Genomic DNA, 19,742 nt, shown 5'->3' with positions numbered 1-19,742 from the left:
CTCTGCGAAGGCTCCTTCATGTTTCCAGGTGCTCCAGGTGGCCTGCAGTGTTGTGTTCAAGCTTGTGTGGCATTTTTAACACATCAGATTGTCACTAAGGTGCGTGCTGGATGGTTCCTCCAGGCTAGACTCTGAGTTTCCCGGAGACAGGGGCTGCGTCTTACTCATCTGCAGCATCTAACGGGCATCTCAAGTTAGCGTGCCCCAGATATGAAGTTCTGATCCCCCCAGATGCTCCCCGCCCCCACCAAGTCTGCCCCACCTGTTTGAAGGAGATTCTATTCTTTCAGTGGCTCAAATCCCAGGATCAACTGTGACTTCTTTCTTTCTAAATCTCTCTCTTAATCTCCATCTCCATCTCCCCTACATCTGATTCATCAGTGCAGCCTGTTGTTTCTACCTTTGAAACACATCCAGAAGCCAACCATCTCTCATGCCTCCACCACTGCCCCCCCCCCTCCCCAATCTAAGCACCCAGATCCCTCACCTGGACCACTGTGGTAGCCTTCTCACTGGTCTCCCTGCTTCTGCCCTTCTCAACAAAGCAGCCCCTGTGATCCCTCTAAGAATAGATCAGTTCATGCTTCTATGATCAGAACACTCCAATGGCTCTCCATCTCCTTGGGGTCAAAGCCAAAGTCCTCACCAAGGATAAAGCAGCCGACAACGGCTCCACAATCTAACCTCCGTTCTTCCTGGTCCTTCTTGACCTTCTACCCCTCTCCATCTTGCTCATCCCACCCCAGACAGGTGGCTTCCATTCCTCAGGAAACACCAGACACATTGCTACCCCAGGACCTTTGCACTTACTGTCCCCTCACTCTGAAATGCCCTTCCCCAGATATTCCCACAACTCCCTCACTTCCTCCAAGTCTCTACTGAAATGGACCTCTGCTGAGAGGCCTTTCCTGACCACCCTGTCTACAACAGCCCCTCCTTCCATCACTCTATCCCCTTACTTTATTTTTATCAAAGCATGTATCATCACCAGACATTATATCATCATATTATCTTTGTTTATCTAATCACTGGTCCCTCTCCCCCACCAGATTGTACACTCCACAAGAATAGGGATGTTGTGTGTTCTGATCACTGCTGTATTTCCCAGATCTAGAACAGGGGTTGGCAAACTATGGCCCACCCGCCAAATGTGGCTGGTAGTCTGTTTTTGTAAACAAAGCTTCCCCCCCACCTCCCCAGTTTTATTGAGGTATGATTGATATACCATTGTATTTGTTTTAGGTAATTGGTGATTTGCTATATCAAGTCACCTGATGACTTGCTATTTGTATGTACAGACAGTCCCCCATTTATGATTTTTCGATGTCACAATGGTGTGAAAGTGATAGGCACTCAGAATTCTGAATTTTGCTCTTTTCCCAGGCTAAGGACACATGTTTCTCTCGTGAGGTTGGGCAGCAGTGGCCACCTCAGCTCCCAGGCAGCCACGTGACCATGAGGATAAACAGCCGATACACTTGCTACCATTCTATACCCAGAAAACCATGCTTGTTTTCAATGTTCAGTACAATGTTCCACAAATTACATGAAATATTCAACACTTTTTTACGAAATAGGCTTTGTGTTAGATGATTTCGCCCAACCGTAGGCCAATGTAAGTGTTCTGAGCATGTTTAAGGCAGGCCGGGCTCAGCTTTGATGGTTAGGTGTATGAAATGTATTTTCAACTTAAAATGATGGGTTTATCAAGACTAATCCCCTCATAAATCGAGGAAGATCTGTATTGCAAAATGATTACCACCATAGATTTAGTTAAAATCCATCACCTCACATAGCTATGATTTTTTTCTTATGATGAGAATTTTTATGATCTACTCTCTTAGCAACTTTCAAACATATGACACCATATCATTAATTTCAGTCACCATGCCATATATTACAACCCCAGGACTTATTTATTTCATAACTGAAAGTGTGTCCTTTTGACCACGTTCACCCATCTCACCCAACCCCAGCCTGCCACCTCTGGCAGCTACCAATCTGTCCTCTGTATCTATGAGCTCTATTTTTTTAATAAATTTATGTTATTTTTTATTTTTATTGGCTGTGTTGGGTCTTCATTGCTGTGCATGGGCTTTCTGTAGTTGCGGCAAGTGCGGGCTGCTCTTCACCGTGGTGCGCGGGCTTCTCATTGTGGTGGCTTCTCTTGTTGCAGAGAACGGGCTCTAGGCACGTGGACTTCAGTAATTGCAGTTTGTGGGCTCAGGAGTTGTGGCTCATGGGCTCTAGAGTGCAGACTCAGTAGTCATGGTGCACGGGCTTAGTTGTTCCACAGCATGTGGGATCCTCCCGGACCAGGGCTCTAACCCATGTCCCCTGCATTGGTAGATGGATTCTTACCCACTGCGCCACCAGGGAAGCCCTATTTTTTTTTTATTCCACATATAAGTGAGATCATAGAGTATTTATCTTTCTCTGTCTGACTTATTTCACTTAGCATAATGCCTTCAAGGTCTAGCCATGCTGTTACAAATGGCAGAATTTCCTCTTTTTATGGCTGAATAATATTTGTGTGTGTGTGTGTCACATTTTCTTTATCCATTCATCCATCGATGGACACTTCGTTTGCTTCCATGTCTTGGTGATTATAAAGAATGCTGCAATGAACATGGGAATGCAGATGTCTCGCAAGACAGTGATTTCATTTCCTTCCAAGAAATACCCGGAAGTGGAATTACTGGATCATGTGGTAGGTCTATTTTGAATTTTTTTAGAGACTGCCATACTTAAAGTTGTGCTGGAAGATGACCACGCCCATCATTTACATACTGTCTATGGCTGCTTTCAACAGCAGAGTTGAGTAACTGTGACAGGAGACCCAATGGCCGGCAAAGCCTAAAACATTTACTCTCCAGCCCTTTTACAGAAAGAGTTTGTTGACCCCTGTTTTGGAACAATGTCTTATATGTAGGAGCGCAATAAATATTGGTTGAATGAATGAATGAATGAATGAACCAAGAATAGTTATTGCTATTCTCAGAATTCTACTGTTGTAATTCACGCACACAATACACACACGCACATATATGAGAGTGAGTCAAAAACGATCCACACTCCGGTTATAGTCAAACTTCTATAAATTCTATAGGCGGAGTGCAGATGATTTTTGACTCACCCTCGTACATAAACACACACCACTGTATTCCAGACTTTATTCAACAGTAGAGGGTCCCCAGGAGCCTTCAAGTTGGAGAGAGGGTTAATTATAGGATTAACTTTGATAGTGAGTGTGGCACACAGTAGGGGCTCAGGAAATGTTAGTGTTTTTGCTACTGTTTTCCAGCTGTGTCTCCTCCCTCCTTCCCCCTCCCTCCCTCCTTCTCTGTCTCTTTCTCCCTCTGTGTGTGTCCCTCTCCATCCTAGTGGGTCTGTCCATCTCCCTCTGCCTCCCCCAGTCTCCTGCTCCATCTCTTTCCTTATCAGCGACCTTCTACCCACCTCTCTTCCCTGCCCCCACCCTCCTAGCCCTGGAAAGACTGAGATGTGATGAGCAAGTATTTCCCATAAGTGGTCCATCTCAGCCTTCGCACACCCAGAATGCACCTCTTTGTCTTCCTGATCTCAAGGCATGACCCCCCATTTCCTCATCATAGTCACAGCCTGGGCACGTTGACAACCCCCACCCCTGCCCTCTGGTTTACAGATCACCAGGTCCTGCCAATCCTGCTTCTCTCAAATCCAGCCCCATCCCACTCTGCTCCCACTGCCACCATCTCCTTGAAGCCAGACACCCACACAGCCTCCTAGCTGGGCTCCTGGATCTGTGCCCACTCCTTCCTCTACCCCAAGAACTATCTTTCTAGAACTCACCCCTGACCTTACCACTTCTTTGCTTAAAGCCTCAGAGGTCCCCCAACTGCACCCTCACTCGGGAAAGGCCCACATTTCCAGGCCTGGCATCCACAGCCGGTCACAATCAGACCCAAGTTTCCCCTTCCCCATCTTCACCCAGCGCATCCGTGTCCAGCCACTCCAGGGAGTCACTTTCCCTGAAACTTCCCTGCTGAAAACCCTTAATGCCTGGCTTCCTCCCTGTTGCTCTGCAGAGAAAACTCAAGCCCTGTACCATACGCCTCTGCATCTTGTCTCCAGCCCTCCCTTGCTCCCCAGGCTCCTCCCACAGCCACCTTCTCACAGATCCTCCAAGGTCCAACCTGGCTGGGGCTTTTGCATTTGCTGCCACCTTGCCTGGAGTTCTCTCTCTCACCCCCTCCACCCCCAATGCCCCCTCACTCACTAAGTCCTCTCATCTTTAGGGCCTCTGGAGGGGCCCCTGAGCCCCCAGCAGGGCGTGGTCCTCAGCCTTGAGATTGTCTCTTCAAATCACAGTCCCAACCAACCATGCGCTAATTCACTGCCTCCCCCACTAGACATAAGCCTCCAAGGACAGAAAGCTTGCCTGGTTGTTTTCCTGGTACCTGGTACAGAGGAAACGCTCCAAGACTATTTGTGGAAGAAAGGGATGAAGGATGGATGCTGTGTGTCCCTCGAGCCTCTGCATCTGTCATCCTGCTTCCTTCCAGCAAAGGCTTTCACACCTTTCCACCCATCCTTTAAGGCTTAATTCGATATGGAGTCATATAGACAGTTTCTCTAAGTGTCTGTCAGCCCCAGGGTGGAATTAACACTTACCACCAGGGAGAGGCTCCAAACAGTCCCCACCCTGCCCAGCCTCCTTCCCTGCTGCCCAGCCGGCAACAACCAGAAGAAGAACAAAGCCCAGATGAAAGTCAGCAACTCAGAGTCAAAAAAATATATATTTAAAAAAAAAGAAGAAGAAGAAGAAGAAGTCCCATTGCTCCAGCAGGCTGAGAGAAACAAAGCAGAAATAGACCAAGCACTGGACTAGAAGAAAAAGGACAATTCAACTAAGGAGTGACAGCCAGAAAGGGCTGGCACTGGGGTGAGTGATTTCTGCCTTAGGAAAGAGGAGGGGAAGATGTGGACTCTTTTAAGAAGAAACTCACAGAATAAGGCAAGAGCAGAGCCCCCCAAAGTGGGTGAGCAGCCAGTGTATCATCGGAACCAGGATGCTCCTGGGAGTGAAAGGGGTCCTGTTAATAATGATGCTGGGACTGTCCTGGGCACACCTGGATGCACCATCACCTGCTCATAAGTGCAGAGCTCTGTGCCGATCCCATCAGTTCCACTGCTCTCACCCAAACTCTTTAACAAACAAGACAGAGCACGTGCTGCGTGTCCATCTGCTCCACTGGCTCTTCGTGTGGTTCAGGTGATTTCATTTCATCGCTGAAATCCATCTTGTGCAGATGCTACAAGATGCTAGAAGTAACCTGCCAGACCACACAGTTTCAACGGGACCCCACTGTAGTTTGATCTGGTCTGTCTGGTTTCAGAGTCCCCGCTTGTCCTGTCGGGGAGAGTTGCAAACCCCAAAGTGCAAACACCAACAACCCCACTGTGAGGGGTCTGGCCCCTGCATGTTGCCTCTGCAGTGGCGACTCTTTCATTCAAGGAGAATTTTCTGAGGTCCAGGCCCTTGGGGATGCAGCAGCGAAGAAGACAGCCACGGCTCTCAGGAACCCCACTGTCCAGGGCAGTGGTTCTCCACCCGGTGTGATTTTTGCCTCCCAAGGGACATTTGGCAACGTCTGGAGACATTTTGGGTTGTCACAGCCTGGGTGGGGCGCTACTGGCATCTGGTGGGTGGAGGCCAGGGATCATCCTACAATGCACAGGACAGCACCCCCCTCCCCCCAAATAAAGAATGATCCAGCAAAGAATGTGCCAAGGTTGAGAAAACCTGGTCTGAAGAGGAGAGACGGGGTGGCAGACAAGTCAACAAATTAGTTTATAAGTTCTCTTATCCACTCCACAAATATTCATTGAATGCCCACCACGTTTTAGACGCTGCCCAGAAAGCAGTACATGCCATTAAGAAAAACAAGCGGGGGATCTCCCCAGTGGTCCAGTGGGTAAGACTCCACGCTGCCAGTGCAGAGGGCCCGGGTTCGATGCCCGGTCAGGGAACTAGATCCCGCATGCGTGCCGCAACTAAGTAGTCTGCATGATGCAATGAAGATCGAAGATCCCGTGTGCCACAACTAAGACCTGGCGCAGCCTAAATAAATAAATACTTTTTTAAAAAAGAAAAATGGCGGGGGGGGGGATGGAAATGACTGGGGGAAAGGAAAGAGCTCCTGCGGGGATGGCATTTGAGTGACAGCTGACTGAAGGAGGACGTGAGCCAGGCGCATGCGGGGAGGGCAGCCCCACAGAGGGGACCACAGTCCTGGGCAGGACCAAGGTCAGAGAGCGTGAAGACCAGCAAGGAGGGGATGAGTTGTAGGCGATGAAGTTAGAGAGGATGGCAAAACCCACATCTTGTGGACTTGGGAAGGAGTTTAGATTTTATTCTACAAAAGTAACATTTGATAAATACCAACTAGAAAGGACGAAAACAGACTTTGTCAAAAAGAAAAAAAAAATCCCCTAAAACAGTCCAATGAAGCTAAGTGAGAAAAAAGCCTTCTATATTTCAAATGCTAAAGGAGCTGGAAATGTATCGTGCCGAGAGCCCTACATCTGACGAGTATCAATCTGAGGTCAATCGTTAAGTATGCAAAATGACCATTCGGCAAATAGGCGTGATGGAATATTTTTAGATGATAATTCACGCTTTTTGCCCCTGTATTTTCTCCCTTTTTCCTTTCACTTCATTCAGGGGGTGAGAGGCTCTGGACGTCTTCATTCCAGAGGTTTTGCAGCAAAGAGGGAAGTAAAACCCATCTGCAAAATCCTTCCCTCCTGCCTTTCATCTTTAGACACCTTAACTTACCGAGGAGATTAGAACAGGGACCTCTGAACTGCAGAGAGAAAGAGTGAGCTGTCTTCTAGTCCTCAGGATCAAAAACGGTTGGATTGTCCTTGGATGGGGCAGGAGAGGATGCTGAGGGTCTGCAGTGATGTTTTGTTGGCTGGCACAACGTTTTAAAACATTCTGAATTAAAAGTTAAACTAGGTAACCCAACAATTCCTCTCTCAGGAAAATATATGTCCACACAAACACTTGGACACAAACGTTCATAGCAGCATTATTCATACTAGCCAAAACGTGGAAACAACACACGTGTCCATCGACTGGCAAACAGAGAAACAAGATGTGGTGTATCTGTGTGTGGAATATTATTTGGCAATAAAAAAGAATGTAGTGCTGATACATCCTACACCATGGATGAACCTTGAAAACATCATGCTAAGTGAAAGAAGTCAGTCATATAGTGTATGATACCATTATACAAAATGTCTAGAATAGGCAAATCCATGGAGATAGAAAGTAGATCAGTGGTTGCCTAGGGATGGGGTAGGGGTTGGTGGAAAATAGGAAGTGACTGCTAGTGGGTACGGGTTTCTTTTGGGGGTGATGAAAAGATTTTAAAATTAGATTCTGCGATAGTTACTAAAAGCCCTTAAACTATACATTTTACATGGGTGAACTTTACAGTATGTAAATCCTATCCCAATAAAGCTATTTAAAAAACATTTTGAATTAAAAATCAGGAGATTGTTCCATTAAAAAACCCCAGATTTTGGCTTTGCTTGAATGCCATGCATCTTCTCCATGGCAACAACGGGGTGCTGATGGGGCACGCACCCCCAAGTTTGCCATCGTCCCCACATCCACTGCTGTGTTACCTCTGGACAGCTAGACTCATCTACGTCACCTACACGGTCCCCGTAGGCACTGCACTAGAGGCCTCTGATCAGGAGTGATGAGACCACAAGCACTGAGGTCACCAGCCTCCTTCTCCCACCTCCCACCTGGCCCCAGCCGCAAAGAGCCCTGGGGACCAAAAGGGACCCTGTGGACAGGGCATTAGAAGCTCAGTGGCAACCTACATGGACCATGTAACAGTAAAGCACATGGGCTTTGAAGCCAGAACTGCCACTTACTAACTCTGTGCCTCAGTTTTCTCAGCTGTAAAATGGGGATGATAATAGCACCTACCATCATAGGGTTCAACAGAGGGAATATGTTTAGAACAGTGCCCAGCATACAGTAGGTACTCAAGAAATGGAAGCTATTGAGGCCACAATTTCTTGTCTGCAATTTCAGATTCCCAGAAGTTCTGAAATCCAAAAGCTTCTTCGTAATTCATCTGGCCACAAAAGCTGACTTGGCCCGAACTCATTCAGCACCAAAACCAGACCTGAATGGACGTGAAGCTATTGATGGTCTTTATTTATCCCCCCACTAGAATGAATATTCACGGGTTTTGCTGTGTTTGTTTACAGGGTGCTGCCCCTGCCCCTACAGGGGTGTTATGTAGTGGATGGTTTATGTATCACGTTACCTCCTCAAATCTGGAAAGTTCTAAATTTTGGAACACCTCTTGCCCCAAAGTGTGTCAGATCAGGGGCGGAGCTGTATGATGAAGAGATGATGACAAAGATTAAGCCCCGCCCCCTCTCTGTCTGACGCTGCATAAGCCCAGACAGTTGCAGCACAGCCCCAGGCCAGGGCAGTGGGGAGTAAACTCCTCCAACTTCTGGCAATAAATGTTCTACCAGCCCAGGAGGATGGGAGCAGAGAATCAAAATGAAGTTCTTCTCCAGCAATGAAAGAGCTGCCGTGTTCCTTGCATCCCTGGGTTCAGGGTATGAGAATCACACAGGCAGGTCAGTCTTAGAGGACAAAACCTTGCCTTGTCCTTGGTTTACCTCCCAGACCTCGCTGGGTGTCTCTTCCTTTGGTTGCACTCTGTATCCGTTATGACGATATTGTAGCCCTAAGTATAGCACTTTGCTGAGTTCTGGGAGGAATCCTAATGAATTATCAAACGTAAGAGGGTCACAGGAAAGCTGATTTGAAGCCCATTGGTCAGAGGTGAGGGTGGCCTGCGGACCCCCTGAACTTACAGGTGGCACCCGCAGTGGGGCAGTCTTGCTGGGGCCATGGCATCTGGTGGTGAATAGCGTTGGGATTATATTGCCGGGCACGCATTCATGTCAGAACACTCCCCTTTGCCTTGGTTTGTCCTCACCCACAGGCCCCGGGCCGACCTCAGAGGTCACCTGCGGCTTTGGTTGGCAGCTCCTGTGTGGGTTGGTGGCTTCTTTCCTCAAATACTTGCCTTCTTAGGTGGAAAAAGGTAGAAATGCTGGGGGGTTCCTGAGTCAGGAGTGCCCCTGAACCAGTGATGGATGGGAGCTGGTGAGTAAATCCCACTGCTTTCCCACCCCATGGGTGCCCGACACAGTCTCTCAGGAGGGAAGCCTAGTTGCCCCCAGTGGTCACCCACTTACCCACACTCCCTTTATTGGCCCTCCTGTCTTCATCTTACAAATCCACTGTACAAATCCTGCCATACTTCCTGGGACCACCTCCCAAATAAACTACTTGAACCCATATCTTCACCTTAGGGTCTGCTTTGGAGGAACCCAAACAAAGACCTCTACCATTCCTGGGGCTCTGAGTCCTTTAGCTCCACCGCTGACCTCCTGATAATCTCCCAACTTGACAAGTTAACCAATTCCCAACCACGGGGACTTGCAGTCAACTAGTTCCTTTGGGCAACCACTTGTCCACTATTGCGTAATAATCCTACTTGGTCCATGGCTAAGCCCACACCACAGGTGTGCCTAGAGACACAGGCCTGGCTAATCAGAGTACTTCATCCTCTGGCATGGTGGCTAGTTCAGGAATGAGTCCGTGAACCTAGTTGGTCTGATCACAGTCCTCCTTGGAGTTTTGTAGGAGGTATTAGAAAGGAGTTCTCTCTACCTCTGGAATCTTATGTAAGCCTGGAGCTGCTTGTGACCATCTGCTCTCCATATGGATGGGCTTGAGATCAAAGCTAAAAGAAGTCAGAGTTTGGAGAGACAGATGATTCCTGATAACAGATCACCTGGATGCAGCCATGCCTGATGTTTAACCACCCTGTACTTTTCAATTACATGAATCAATAGAGTTCAGTCCCCCCTCCTTTCTTCCTTTAGCTAATTTGATTGGGTTCTTGTCATCTGCAAGCAAAAGAATCTTTTAATAATATTGAAAAACTCATTTCTCTGATTTAGACCCTCTGCACTTTTAGACACAAAAATACACAAAAGTAGTTGCTCTCTAAGTTATGAGCAAGAGACCCGGTCTGGCCAGGGCAGAAGAACTGAACAGAGGGAGCTGTGGGCAGGGGATTCTTTTTAGCACAGGCCCAAGTTTGCAGGGTGGCTAGTGGAATTAGTGTCTCAGGAAACTTCTCCTAAAATACAATGGTGGTTTACAGTAGGAAGTTACAAATCATCACACCAAGAGCAAGCTCTAAGGAAGAGCCAAGGAATTACGTGAAGGGTGGACTGGGGAGGAATTCAAGACCACGGGCAACGTCGCTTGGGGGAAGCTGCTAAGACTGAATATTAAACAGATTTAAGCTTTCTGGCAGCCAATGAAAGGCAAACCCAAAGGGTTAACCAGCTCACATTCATTCACAAAAGGCAGCGTCAGATCAGATGCAGGGGCCAATGGCTCTGCAAAATTGCCTTCCTAGAACTCACAGGCTTCAATGCTCCTGGGGCTGGCAATGGGTCCAGGGGAGCAGGGAGCACTTTGCACGCCTCACAGCTTGGTTCTTGAGGATTCCGGTGGCCCCACTGGTGTCTCACCCACCCCCCGTCCGCTAGGGCCTTGTTTTCAAAGGGCTCCTGAAAGGCCACCTTCCTGGTTCCTCTGAGCCAGGCAGGTTGGGGGCTCGGCTCTTTCCTGGGGATGTGCCTGCTTTGTCCCTCAGGCACCTGGCCTCCAGGTCCCCAAAGCTCTGTCCAAAACGCACTGGTAGGTGTCCAACTCATACCTCACTCTCAAAATAGTCCCTGAAATTTTTTAAAATTGCTTGTAATGGTTAAGACTTTAATGTTTCTCAATCAAAATTCTCAGAAGTCATTCTTAATGCATAAGGTAATTACTCCTTCGAAGAAAAACATACAGGATTCTAACTTGAATTCCTGTTCTTTTTTTTTAAAGATTTTTTTGATGCGGACCATTTTTAAAGTCTTTTTTGAATATGTTACAAGATTGCTTCTGTCTTACGTTTTGGTTTTTTTGGCTGCTAGGCATGTGGGGATCTTAGCTCCCCCTTCAGGGATCAAACCCACACCCCCTGCACTGGAAGGCGAAGTCTTAACCACGGGACCACCAGGGAAGTCCCTTAATTCCTATTCTAAGTGTCCACTAGCCCTGTATTTTTTGGTCACAAAAGCATCAAAACATCCCCATTCCCATCATACTCCATTCAGTTGCCTTTCAAGTTTAAGATATTCTGTATTTTTAAAAAAGAAATTAAAATAAAAATTTTCAAATCACACATTATGTATATAATGTCACAAAATAATTATAAAACATGGCTGAAGGTTAAGAAATTAATTACAAGTTTAAGTACAAGAGTGAGGTACTGTGCAGTGAAATATATGCTTTATGATGAAACCAAATATGCCAAGATTACATAAAAGATAAGGTTCCAGTTTCCCGGATTCAAAGAGCTACCACACCCTTGGTCCTTTTTTGTCTTATCACAAAATTTCCTTTTCTCAATACTTAACAAAATAGACTCTTGCTGACTTCTCCACGAGGTCTGACTATTTCCTGGAAACAGACGTGTTTCTCTTCATGCCAGTGCAGTTTTTACTAAAAGCCCCCTGTTGTTAGCCTAACCGTGCAGGAATTCTCCAAATGACTTTCTTTTCTTCCTAAGTAGATCAGCCTCATTTTTCAGAGAACCTGGGGAAGACCAGACATCTTCCAGCCTGCTTTCACATCCACCCCGAGATACACGATCCTGACCGCTTCAAGAAGAGACAGTGGCCCAGGGGGCCCCATCTTCTCCAGCATCCCTGCTAAAGTCACAGGACCGGGCGGGCTGGGGGGACGCTGGCACTAGAGCTGCACCTCGCCCCCTACCACCCCCCGCCCCCGGTCTGGAATTGGTCTGGAATTAGCCTGGAATTAGTCTGGAATTAGTCCTGAGAGAAAAGCCGTGGCCCAGTGCAGGGCCACATTATGACTTTCATGGGCCCCGGGCACTTTTGCCTTCGTGGGCTCATTCCTCCATAAAAGAAATATTAAAAATTACATTTTATGATGGCAGCGGTATAAAAAATATAACCCAGTCTAGATTCATTCTTATGTCTTCATCATTATTCTATTTTTTTCTTCCGATTTTAAAAGCAGCCCAAATTAAAGCGCTTTGTGGGTCCCTGGAAGCCCTGGGCGGTCTAGGCTCTGGACCAGCAGACCAACAATCACAGCCCCCACCTCCAGCCCTCACGCCGACCCCCTCTGTACCATCATCCTCCTGCCAGGGTTGGGACACAGCCCTGCTGGCCCTGCCCTGCCACCCCTTGTCCCTTCGGTGCAGAATCCCAATCCCTCCACCCCAGCCTCACTGTGACAGGGCTGGTCCCTGGGGCCATGATCTGCCCCTCGGTGTATTCAGGGACAACTAGGAATAATAATAACAACGTTGACAACCTGAAGTCCTGGGGGCCAAGCCCTGCTCAAAGCACTCTGTGTGGCAGGCTCTGGGTTCAACAACTGACTAGCTATGTGACTGCAGGCAAGTCAGTCTTCCCATCTGTGGAATGGACGTAATGTTACTCCCTCCCACAAGGACACTGAGGAATTAAGATATTAACACACGTGTCAGGTCAGCCCAGTGCTGGCAGAAGGAGGCATCTCAGTTGATGTTGGCTATTACAATTAATCCTAACCCACCGGCTCGTTATAATAATTAATTATAATAATTGGTTCTAGCAGGGGCTGCCCTACCTCTGCTTTCTCTTCTGCCCCAGAAGGCACTGACCTTGAGCTGAGGACCCCTCAGTGTGAGCTGGTCCGGCACAGACTCAGTCGACAGGCTCTCCCCGACCCTACTTGCCCACTCCTTCCCCTCCCACAGGAGCAAACCAGAAGGGCACCCACTTCCTCCAAGCCTCTCACGCCCCCACCCCTCCACACCCCACCTCCCCCAGGTTCCTTGTTCTCAAAGGGCTCCCAAAAGGCCAGCTTCCTGGTTCCTCCAAGCCAGGCAGGTTAGGGACTTGGCTCTCTCCTGGTCTCCTGTTTCTCCTGGGTTTCTCTTCTCCCAGGCATGAACACAGAATCCCTCTCTCCCCCACTTGCTACTTGAGTCTTATCACATCATCTGGCTGCCACATCTTTCTCAGTTACTGTTTTCTGAGGACTTAAAAGTCTTCTCCCTCTCTGCCTGCCTGGTCACTCCTGCAGTGCAATCCTGAGAAAAGAGCAGAGGGCTTTGAAGCCAGCAGGAGCTGGGTTTAATCCCAGCTCCACAACTGACCAGCTGTGTGACCTTGGGCAAGTCAATTAACCTCCCTGAGCCCTGCATTGTTTATCTGCCTGAAATTACAGAGACGATCTTATTTTCTTTAGCAGTGGGACTCCCCGCTGGAAGAAACTGGGTTTTATTGAGGGGTGAAAATTTTGATAAGCCCTTTTAGGTAGGGGGAAGAGCCCCCTACCCGCTTCCCCACGAGAGAGGCCTGCTTGAAGAACTGGAGACGACTGCCTTGGGCTGGCCACCAGCTTTTATTTTGTTACCGGAGTAAGCAGGTTGAGGGGAGGGCTGGATGCTTGGGATAATGGAAGGGATTCTTTGATGCTTGGTAGAGAGAAAGGAATGGAGAGATGAAACCACTGACAAGGAAAGGAGCCTCAGTGGTCCGCAGCACCTCAGCCCACCGTGTTCAAAAGGGACCCATCATCTCCCACACCTGCCCTTTTCCCACCTTCCCCATCTTGGTGGTACCATCTCATCCCGGCCAAATGCCAGCCCAGATTCGGGATCTGGCCATCTGGACCTGGAGGCCCCTCCCCAGAATGATGTTTCCAGCTGCATAAGATAAAATAATAGGATGACAGAAGACACCAGTTATATTGAAATACAATTAGCAAAATATTCAGACAAATGTGTTGTATAGGAACATACGTGCTTCTTCATTAACATGTTAGATAAGATTGAGCGGAAGCTCTGAGAAGCACTGCCCTTCTGAAGGAGTGCATTTCCAGATAGCTGCACAACTGTAGTGTGATATGAAAAACGTGGCTCCTACTGGTGACTGTCACAGGTGCCGCCCACAACTGTGATGTGTTGCCTCCGTTCATATTTGAAAGATAGTCTAAATGTCACTTACAAGTTAGAGACATAAAGATGTAACTTCTCCCCCATCGACGTTCACAGACCCCCTGAGTTCTGTGGACTCCACGCTAGGAATCCTTGACCTCGAGTCGTGGTTTTTCCATACCACCCACTCCTGCCCACCTCTCTTAATCAGTCTGCAAGCCCTGCTGACTTTACCTCCTGGCCGGAGGGCATGGTGCCTGCGTCTCCCATGCTGGGGCCTCACCCTTTCTTACCACCTAGCCGACCTCCTCACCTCCATTCTCGCTCCCCTCCACCTGTGCTGCGCCCTGAACCCTCTTCCCCAAATGCAAAGCTGACCATATCACCCTTTGCTCTGGATTCTTCAGTGGCTCCTTATTGCCTGCATGATAAAATCTACAGACCACTGCAAAGCACCAAGACCCCTGACAGGCTCTCCAGCCTCATCTCTCAACACTCCTACTCGCCTGACTTTCTACGTCCCAGCTATTTTGAACTATATGAAGTTTCCAGAGTATGCCATCTCCCTAGGCTTTTTCCTGTGCTGTTCCCTCCACCTGGAATGCGCTCCCTGTTGTCCATCAAGCAAACTCTTAAAGTTTTTTCCCAAGTCTCAGCTAAAGTGGTTGCTTCCCCGTGCCCCACCCCACCCATCCCCACCCTCTGGGCAAATGTAGGTGCCCCCCTGCAAGACTCAAGTTCATGGAGATCAGTCCATGGCGATCAACCCCCTGTGTTACAGTCATCTGATGCGTCTCTGTACAAGATCACAAACTTCAGGAGGCCAAGGACTGAGTCAGTTTTTCTTTGACTCCCCCAAATCTAGTACCATCCCTGGAGCCCAGGAGGTCTTCAGTGAATGTTGGTTGAATAAATGAATAAAATATGAAAAAAAAAAGAGTCATGAATGAAAACTGATTTCGGACATAATAAATGCATTTAACAACAACAACAACAAAAGAATAAACCATCTCTCTATATGGAATAGCTGGCGGGGGGCGGGGGGGTGTGGTTTGCAAAATCAGCACCGTGCTGTGAGGACCACTCTGTTTCTCTTTTCTTCCCTTTACTATTCTGGTTAGGTTTCTCATATCCTGGGAATACAATGCGCATTTTGGATCTATGGAGCGTGCTATAATTCCTTAAATTCCACTCTTTATTCTTTGAGAGATCCTTCTGTTATATATACATACCTCAATTAGGGGGCAATTATTTCCCTTACCAAAAGGCTCATCGTTTTGGTTTCATTAAATAGAGTGTTCTTCCAATGCATGAAGAAGAGGATTAGATTTATAGAAATTCAATTTACATTTGGCTTTTTAGGAACAGATGTACACAGCCAAGCCACTGCTCTGTCAGGCCTCCTGAAGTTATGGTTTACGACCTCCTTTAACTTCCTTCTGGCAAACTCCCGGCTTAACCCCTTATGACCTGGATCTGCTGAAACTATTCTGGGCACCTGGCCACCTAATCCAGTGACCTTTTCTTGGAGCCTCCTGTCTCCCCCTCCCTGAGTCATATGCTGCCGCCAACCATCCAATTCTTCCTAAAACCCTCATAATCCTTGGCCTTTGCCCACAATCTCTGCTCACCCCGCCCTCACCCTTGAGCTTCCAAATGTGTTTGTTCATCCAGATTCCTGCTGGCCCTCTCCCCACGGAGGTTTCCAGGGCAAATAAGCTAAAGCAGATGAGTGATATGCCCGCCACCCCCAACAGGCTCCCCTTTTATAACCCTGTGAAAAACACCACCGTCCGCCCATGTTCACGACCACCTCCCTTTCCCTCGTGCAACAAATCCAATCCATCAGGTAGCCATGTGGCATTCATCTCCCGCATACATCTCCAGCTAACCCATCTCTCTCTCCCCTGTGTGTTAAGCTCCATGAAGCGCTGGAACTGTCTGTTTCCGTTCATCACTCTAACCCCAGTACTTATTAGCATATACCTGGCACACAAGACACTCAGTAAACATGTGCTGAATCAGAGAATAAGGGAGCAGACAAATCTCACTTCACAAATTGTAACACTGAGGCGCCGAGAAGAGAGGTGATTGGTCCACGGTCACCCAGGAGGACCAATCAGGCCTTAGCCAGAGGGTGGTTCCAGAGGCCATATTCCCCTCTGCTCTGAGCACAGGGTTGGTTCGGGTATGCTCTTGCCCCACTGGCCGAGGCCCTCTGCCTTACCTGAGAGCACTGTGAAGACGGCTGCAAAGGCGTTGAGCTTGAGCCCATCGATGACATTGCTGGAGTGGAAGAGCTCGAGACACATGAGGCTGAAACCAACCACCAGCAGGAGGATGTAGAGCACCTCGGAGACCACTGACAGCCACAGGACCCCTGCAGGGAGGAGGCAGGGAGGTCACGAGATGAGGATGCACAGGGCGGACTCTCCCTGGGTTCGTTCCACCCCATGCCCTTGGGTTGGGGTATCGGGTCGTTTTAGAGAAGACCTTAGTTCTAGGGTGGGTCCTGATTAGGTAAGACAATCCTGGTCAGCCATCCTCCTCACCAGGACTGGCTCAGGAACACCAGCCTAAGTCGGTCGGAGCGTGGCACTCTTGGGGTGACCGTTACTGGTGCAGGGAAGCATGTGACCAATAAGCAGTCCCATTCAGATTAGTGGGAAGAACTTCCATCCTGTGGCTGGATGGGAAGCTCTCTTTCTCTTTCCATCTATCAGATGACTGCCACTGGGAACCATCTCATGGCCTGGAGGGCACCTGCCTTAGGATGAAGCTGACACTAGTTGCTGAGCAGAGCGATGGAAAGATGACCTCATTGGGCCACCCAACCACCAGCCCCAAGGGCTTCCTTGTGGCTAAGCTGGCCAGTGTGATGTTCTCTGTTACTGCAGCTATAAGCATCCCAGCTCTTACACACATCATGCTTGCCCTCAAGGGACACCTACATTTTTGTTTACCCTATACCCTACTCCACTTTTTCCTAGAAACCACCAATGCTATTCCCACAGCTTCAACCTTGTGTTTCTCTTGGGAGCTGCCACGTTCTGCTGTGGTCCCACCCTCCTGGGTGGGACCCAGAACCACTGCTGATTGGTTCAATGTGATCGTGTGACCTATAATTGGCCAATCAAGGCCCTACTCTAGGAATCTGAGCTTGGAACTCATTGAATTAGACAGGAAGAGAGGCCCAGATGGGAGTCCAGGCACTCTGACAGTGTAAGCACCTGGTTCCAGCTGTTCCTGAAAGCCAGCTGCACCCCCTCCTTCCAGTGGTTTGGCTATCCAAATCTTCTTTCTATTCCCTAAAACAGCACAGCTTGCTTTTCCCCTCTGTTGGTCCAAATTGGGTTACCATCATTTGCCACCTTAATTAGGGGGCATTTTCTATTTTTCCCATCCTACATTATTCCTCCTTCTTCCTACATGCTTTTTATTTGGAAAACTCCTTTCCTCTCTCAGTCTGTACAGTTCAGTTGCAGCCAGTCCACATCCTGGCTCCATGTTTGGGCACGTGACTCATCTGACCAATCAGAGCTCCATGTCCTTCTGATTCTAGTCATTGGTTCAGGAATGAACCTCTCTACGTTTCAGTTTCTTCACCTATAAAATGGGGATAATGATACCACCTATCTCATAGTATTGTGGTGCTGTGAGGATTCAATCACACAGCAACGTAGCAAGCGTGTGCTTAGCACATAGTGAGAGCTCAGTTCACATGCATTATTACTGTTGTTGTGTGGAGGGACATGGTGGGGACTGGAAATGGAGCTGAGGGGTCCTGGAGTGAGGTCGAGGCTAGAGACAGTCCAGAGGGAGAAGTGACATTGTGGGAAGAGGCATGATTTCTGAAAAAAGGGTGGCAAGTAAGAGATAGAGCACATCACGTGGCTTACCTTCAGAGCTACAATAACCACAGGTTTTGAGAAGGGACTATGGACCTGTCGTGACCAGAGATGGACACATGACCCAAGTCAGTTCAATGAGTCAGGTATGGGACTTTCACTGAAACTATTGGGAAAGAAAATTCCTTTCTCCACTGGGTTGGAGGCTGGGAAGATGGAAGGCTAGAAATGACTGCATCAGGCAGTAAGGGCCTTCCTGAGAGCGAAGCCAAGGCCAAGGAAGGCAGCACCGAGAGATGGAGGAATATCATGTCCTGTGACATTGAGCCCCCAGATCCACCCATGCCTAAAGCTGCCAGCCATTTGTTCTTTTTTTTATATACAAATTTATTTATTTATTTATTTATTTATTTATTTATTTATTGGGTCTTTGTTGCTGCACACGGGCTTTCTCTAGTTGTGGCGAGCGGGGGCTACTCTTCATTGTGGTACGTGGGCTCCTCACTGCAGTGGCTTCTCTTGTTGCGGAGCACGGGCTCTAGGCACAAGGGCTTCAGTAGTTGCAGCACACGGGCTCAATAGTTGTGGCTCATGGGCTCTAGAGTACAGGCGCACGGGCTTAGCTGCTCTGAGGCATGTGGGATCTTCCTGGAGCAGGGATCGAACCTGTGTCCCCTGCATTGGCAGGCAGAGTCTTAACCACTGCGCCACCTAGGAAGTCCCAGCCATTTGTTCTTTTAATCATATGAACCAAGAAATCCTTGTCTTTGCCTAAGCCCAATTTGTGGTAGAATTTCTGTCTCTTACAACCAAGGAGTCCTGATCCTCAGCTTTTCTTTTCTCGGAAGCTGTCAAACATGTCCTTCCCTACCTTTCTGCCTTTGGACAAGTTGTTCCTTCTATCTTAATGTCCTAGGGACCCCCGATATACACCATTCAGTGAAGGAAGCACACAAACAGCAATTTCTGAGCCCCTACCTGTTCCCTGATGAGGGATCCAGAGTCTCAAATACCCACTATCATTCTAACGCAACAGGGCTTTCAGAGCTTCGAAGAACTTTTCTTTTTTCTTTTTCCTTTTTTTTTTTTTTGCTACAAAAATATCACATCTCCTGGGCAATCCCTTGGATTTCTGTAAGACAATAATGTGCTCTTGGCAGCCTGGATGTTGTTAAAACAGCCCCTGGCACCGTACACTCGCAGCCTCCGAGGCCCTTTGCTGGCCCAAGGCCCACCAGCCAGTGAGGAGGAAGGCAGGAGGTGCAGGGCAAGCTAGGCCATGCAGGGGGGTGGCTGCCCTCGGGGAGGTCTGGTCTCCCTCCCAGCAGCCTTCACCTCCAGCTGCCTGCTGTTTGCCCTGCCAGTGGGCGGAGGCCGCCCCTCACCACAGTGAGGCTCACTGACTCAGCCGACTCCCCCGCACGCCCCCGCTCCCCCAGGGGATGCTCTCATCCTGCCCAAGTGGGCCCCAGGCCAAGCCTGCACCCCACCCACCATCCCTCAGAGCAGGGCTCAGCTCTGCCCTTTCAGATGGGATGGGAGATGGGATGGGCATGGGGGGGCTGAGATACTCCAGGAGTAAGTGAACCACAGAGAAACAGGCAGTGGAATCTCAGCTGCGTGGCTGGGGTGATGCTTCTTATTTCTGCCAGATTTATTTCCCTGTCTACCCACTGGGCTCAGAGCATCTGTCTGAAAGTTTCAGCCCACCCAAGCCAAGGAAATTCATAACTATAGTAAGAGGTGGAATTGCTGCTGAGGTTATGCTAATAGCAGCAGC

At 48.6% G+C, this 19,742-nt stretch overlaps 1 protein-coding gene across 2 annotated transcripts in view; it reads right to left on the bottom strand.

Moving 5' to 3' along the window:
* The window catches only part of GSG1L (GSG1 like), a 222,982-nt gene that overhangs the window by 64,948 nt on the left and 138,292 nt on the right, over positions 1 to 19,742 (bottom strand). The window contains exon 3 of one of the 2 annotated variants that reach the window (XM_057695292.1): positions 16,342 to 16,494. The exons of the other annotated variant lie outside the window; for it this stretch is intronic. Coding sequence (XP_057551275.1) covers positions 16,342 to 16,494 — 153 coding nt within the window. The remainder of the gene's footprint in view (positions 1 to 16,341; positions 16,495 to 19,742) is intronic. 2 annotated transcript variants of the gene reach the window in all.

The sequence above is a fragment of the Hippopotamus amphibius genome, chromosome 9 (assembly GCF_030028045.1).
Source record: "Hippopotamus amphibius kiboko isolate mHipAmp2 chromosome 9, mHipAmp2.hap2, whole genome shotgun sequence".
Classification (NCBI taxonomy): Eukaryota; Metazoa; Chordata; class Mammalia; order Artiodactyla; family Hippopotamidae; genus Hippopotamus; species Hippopotamus amphibius.
This window is presented reverse-complemented; position numbering and strand designations above follow the sequence as displayed.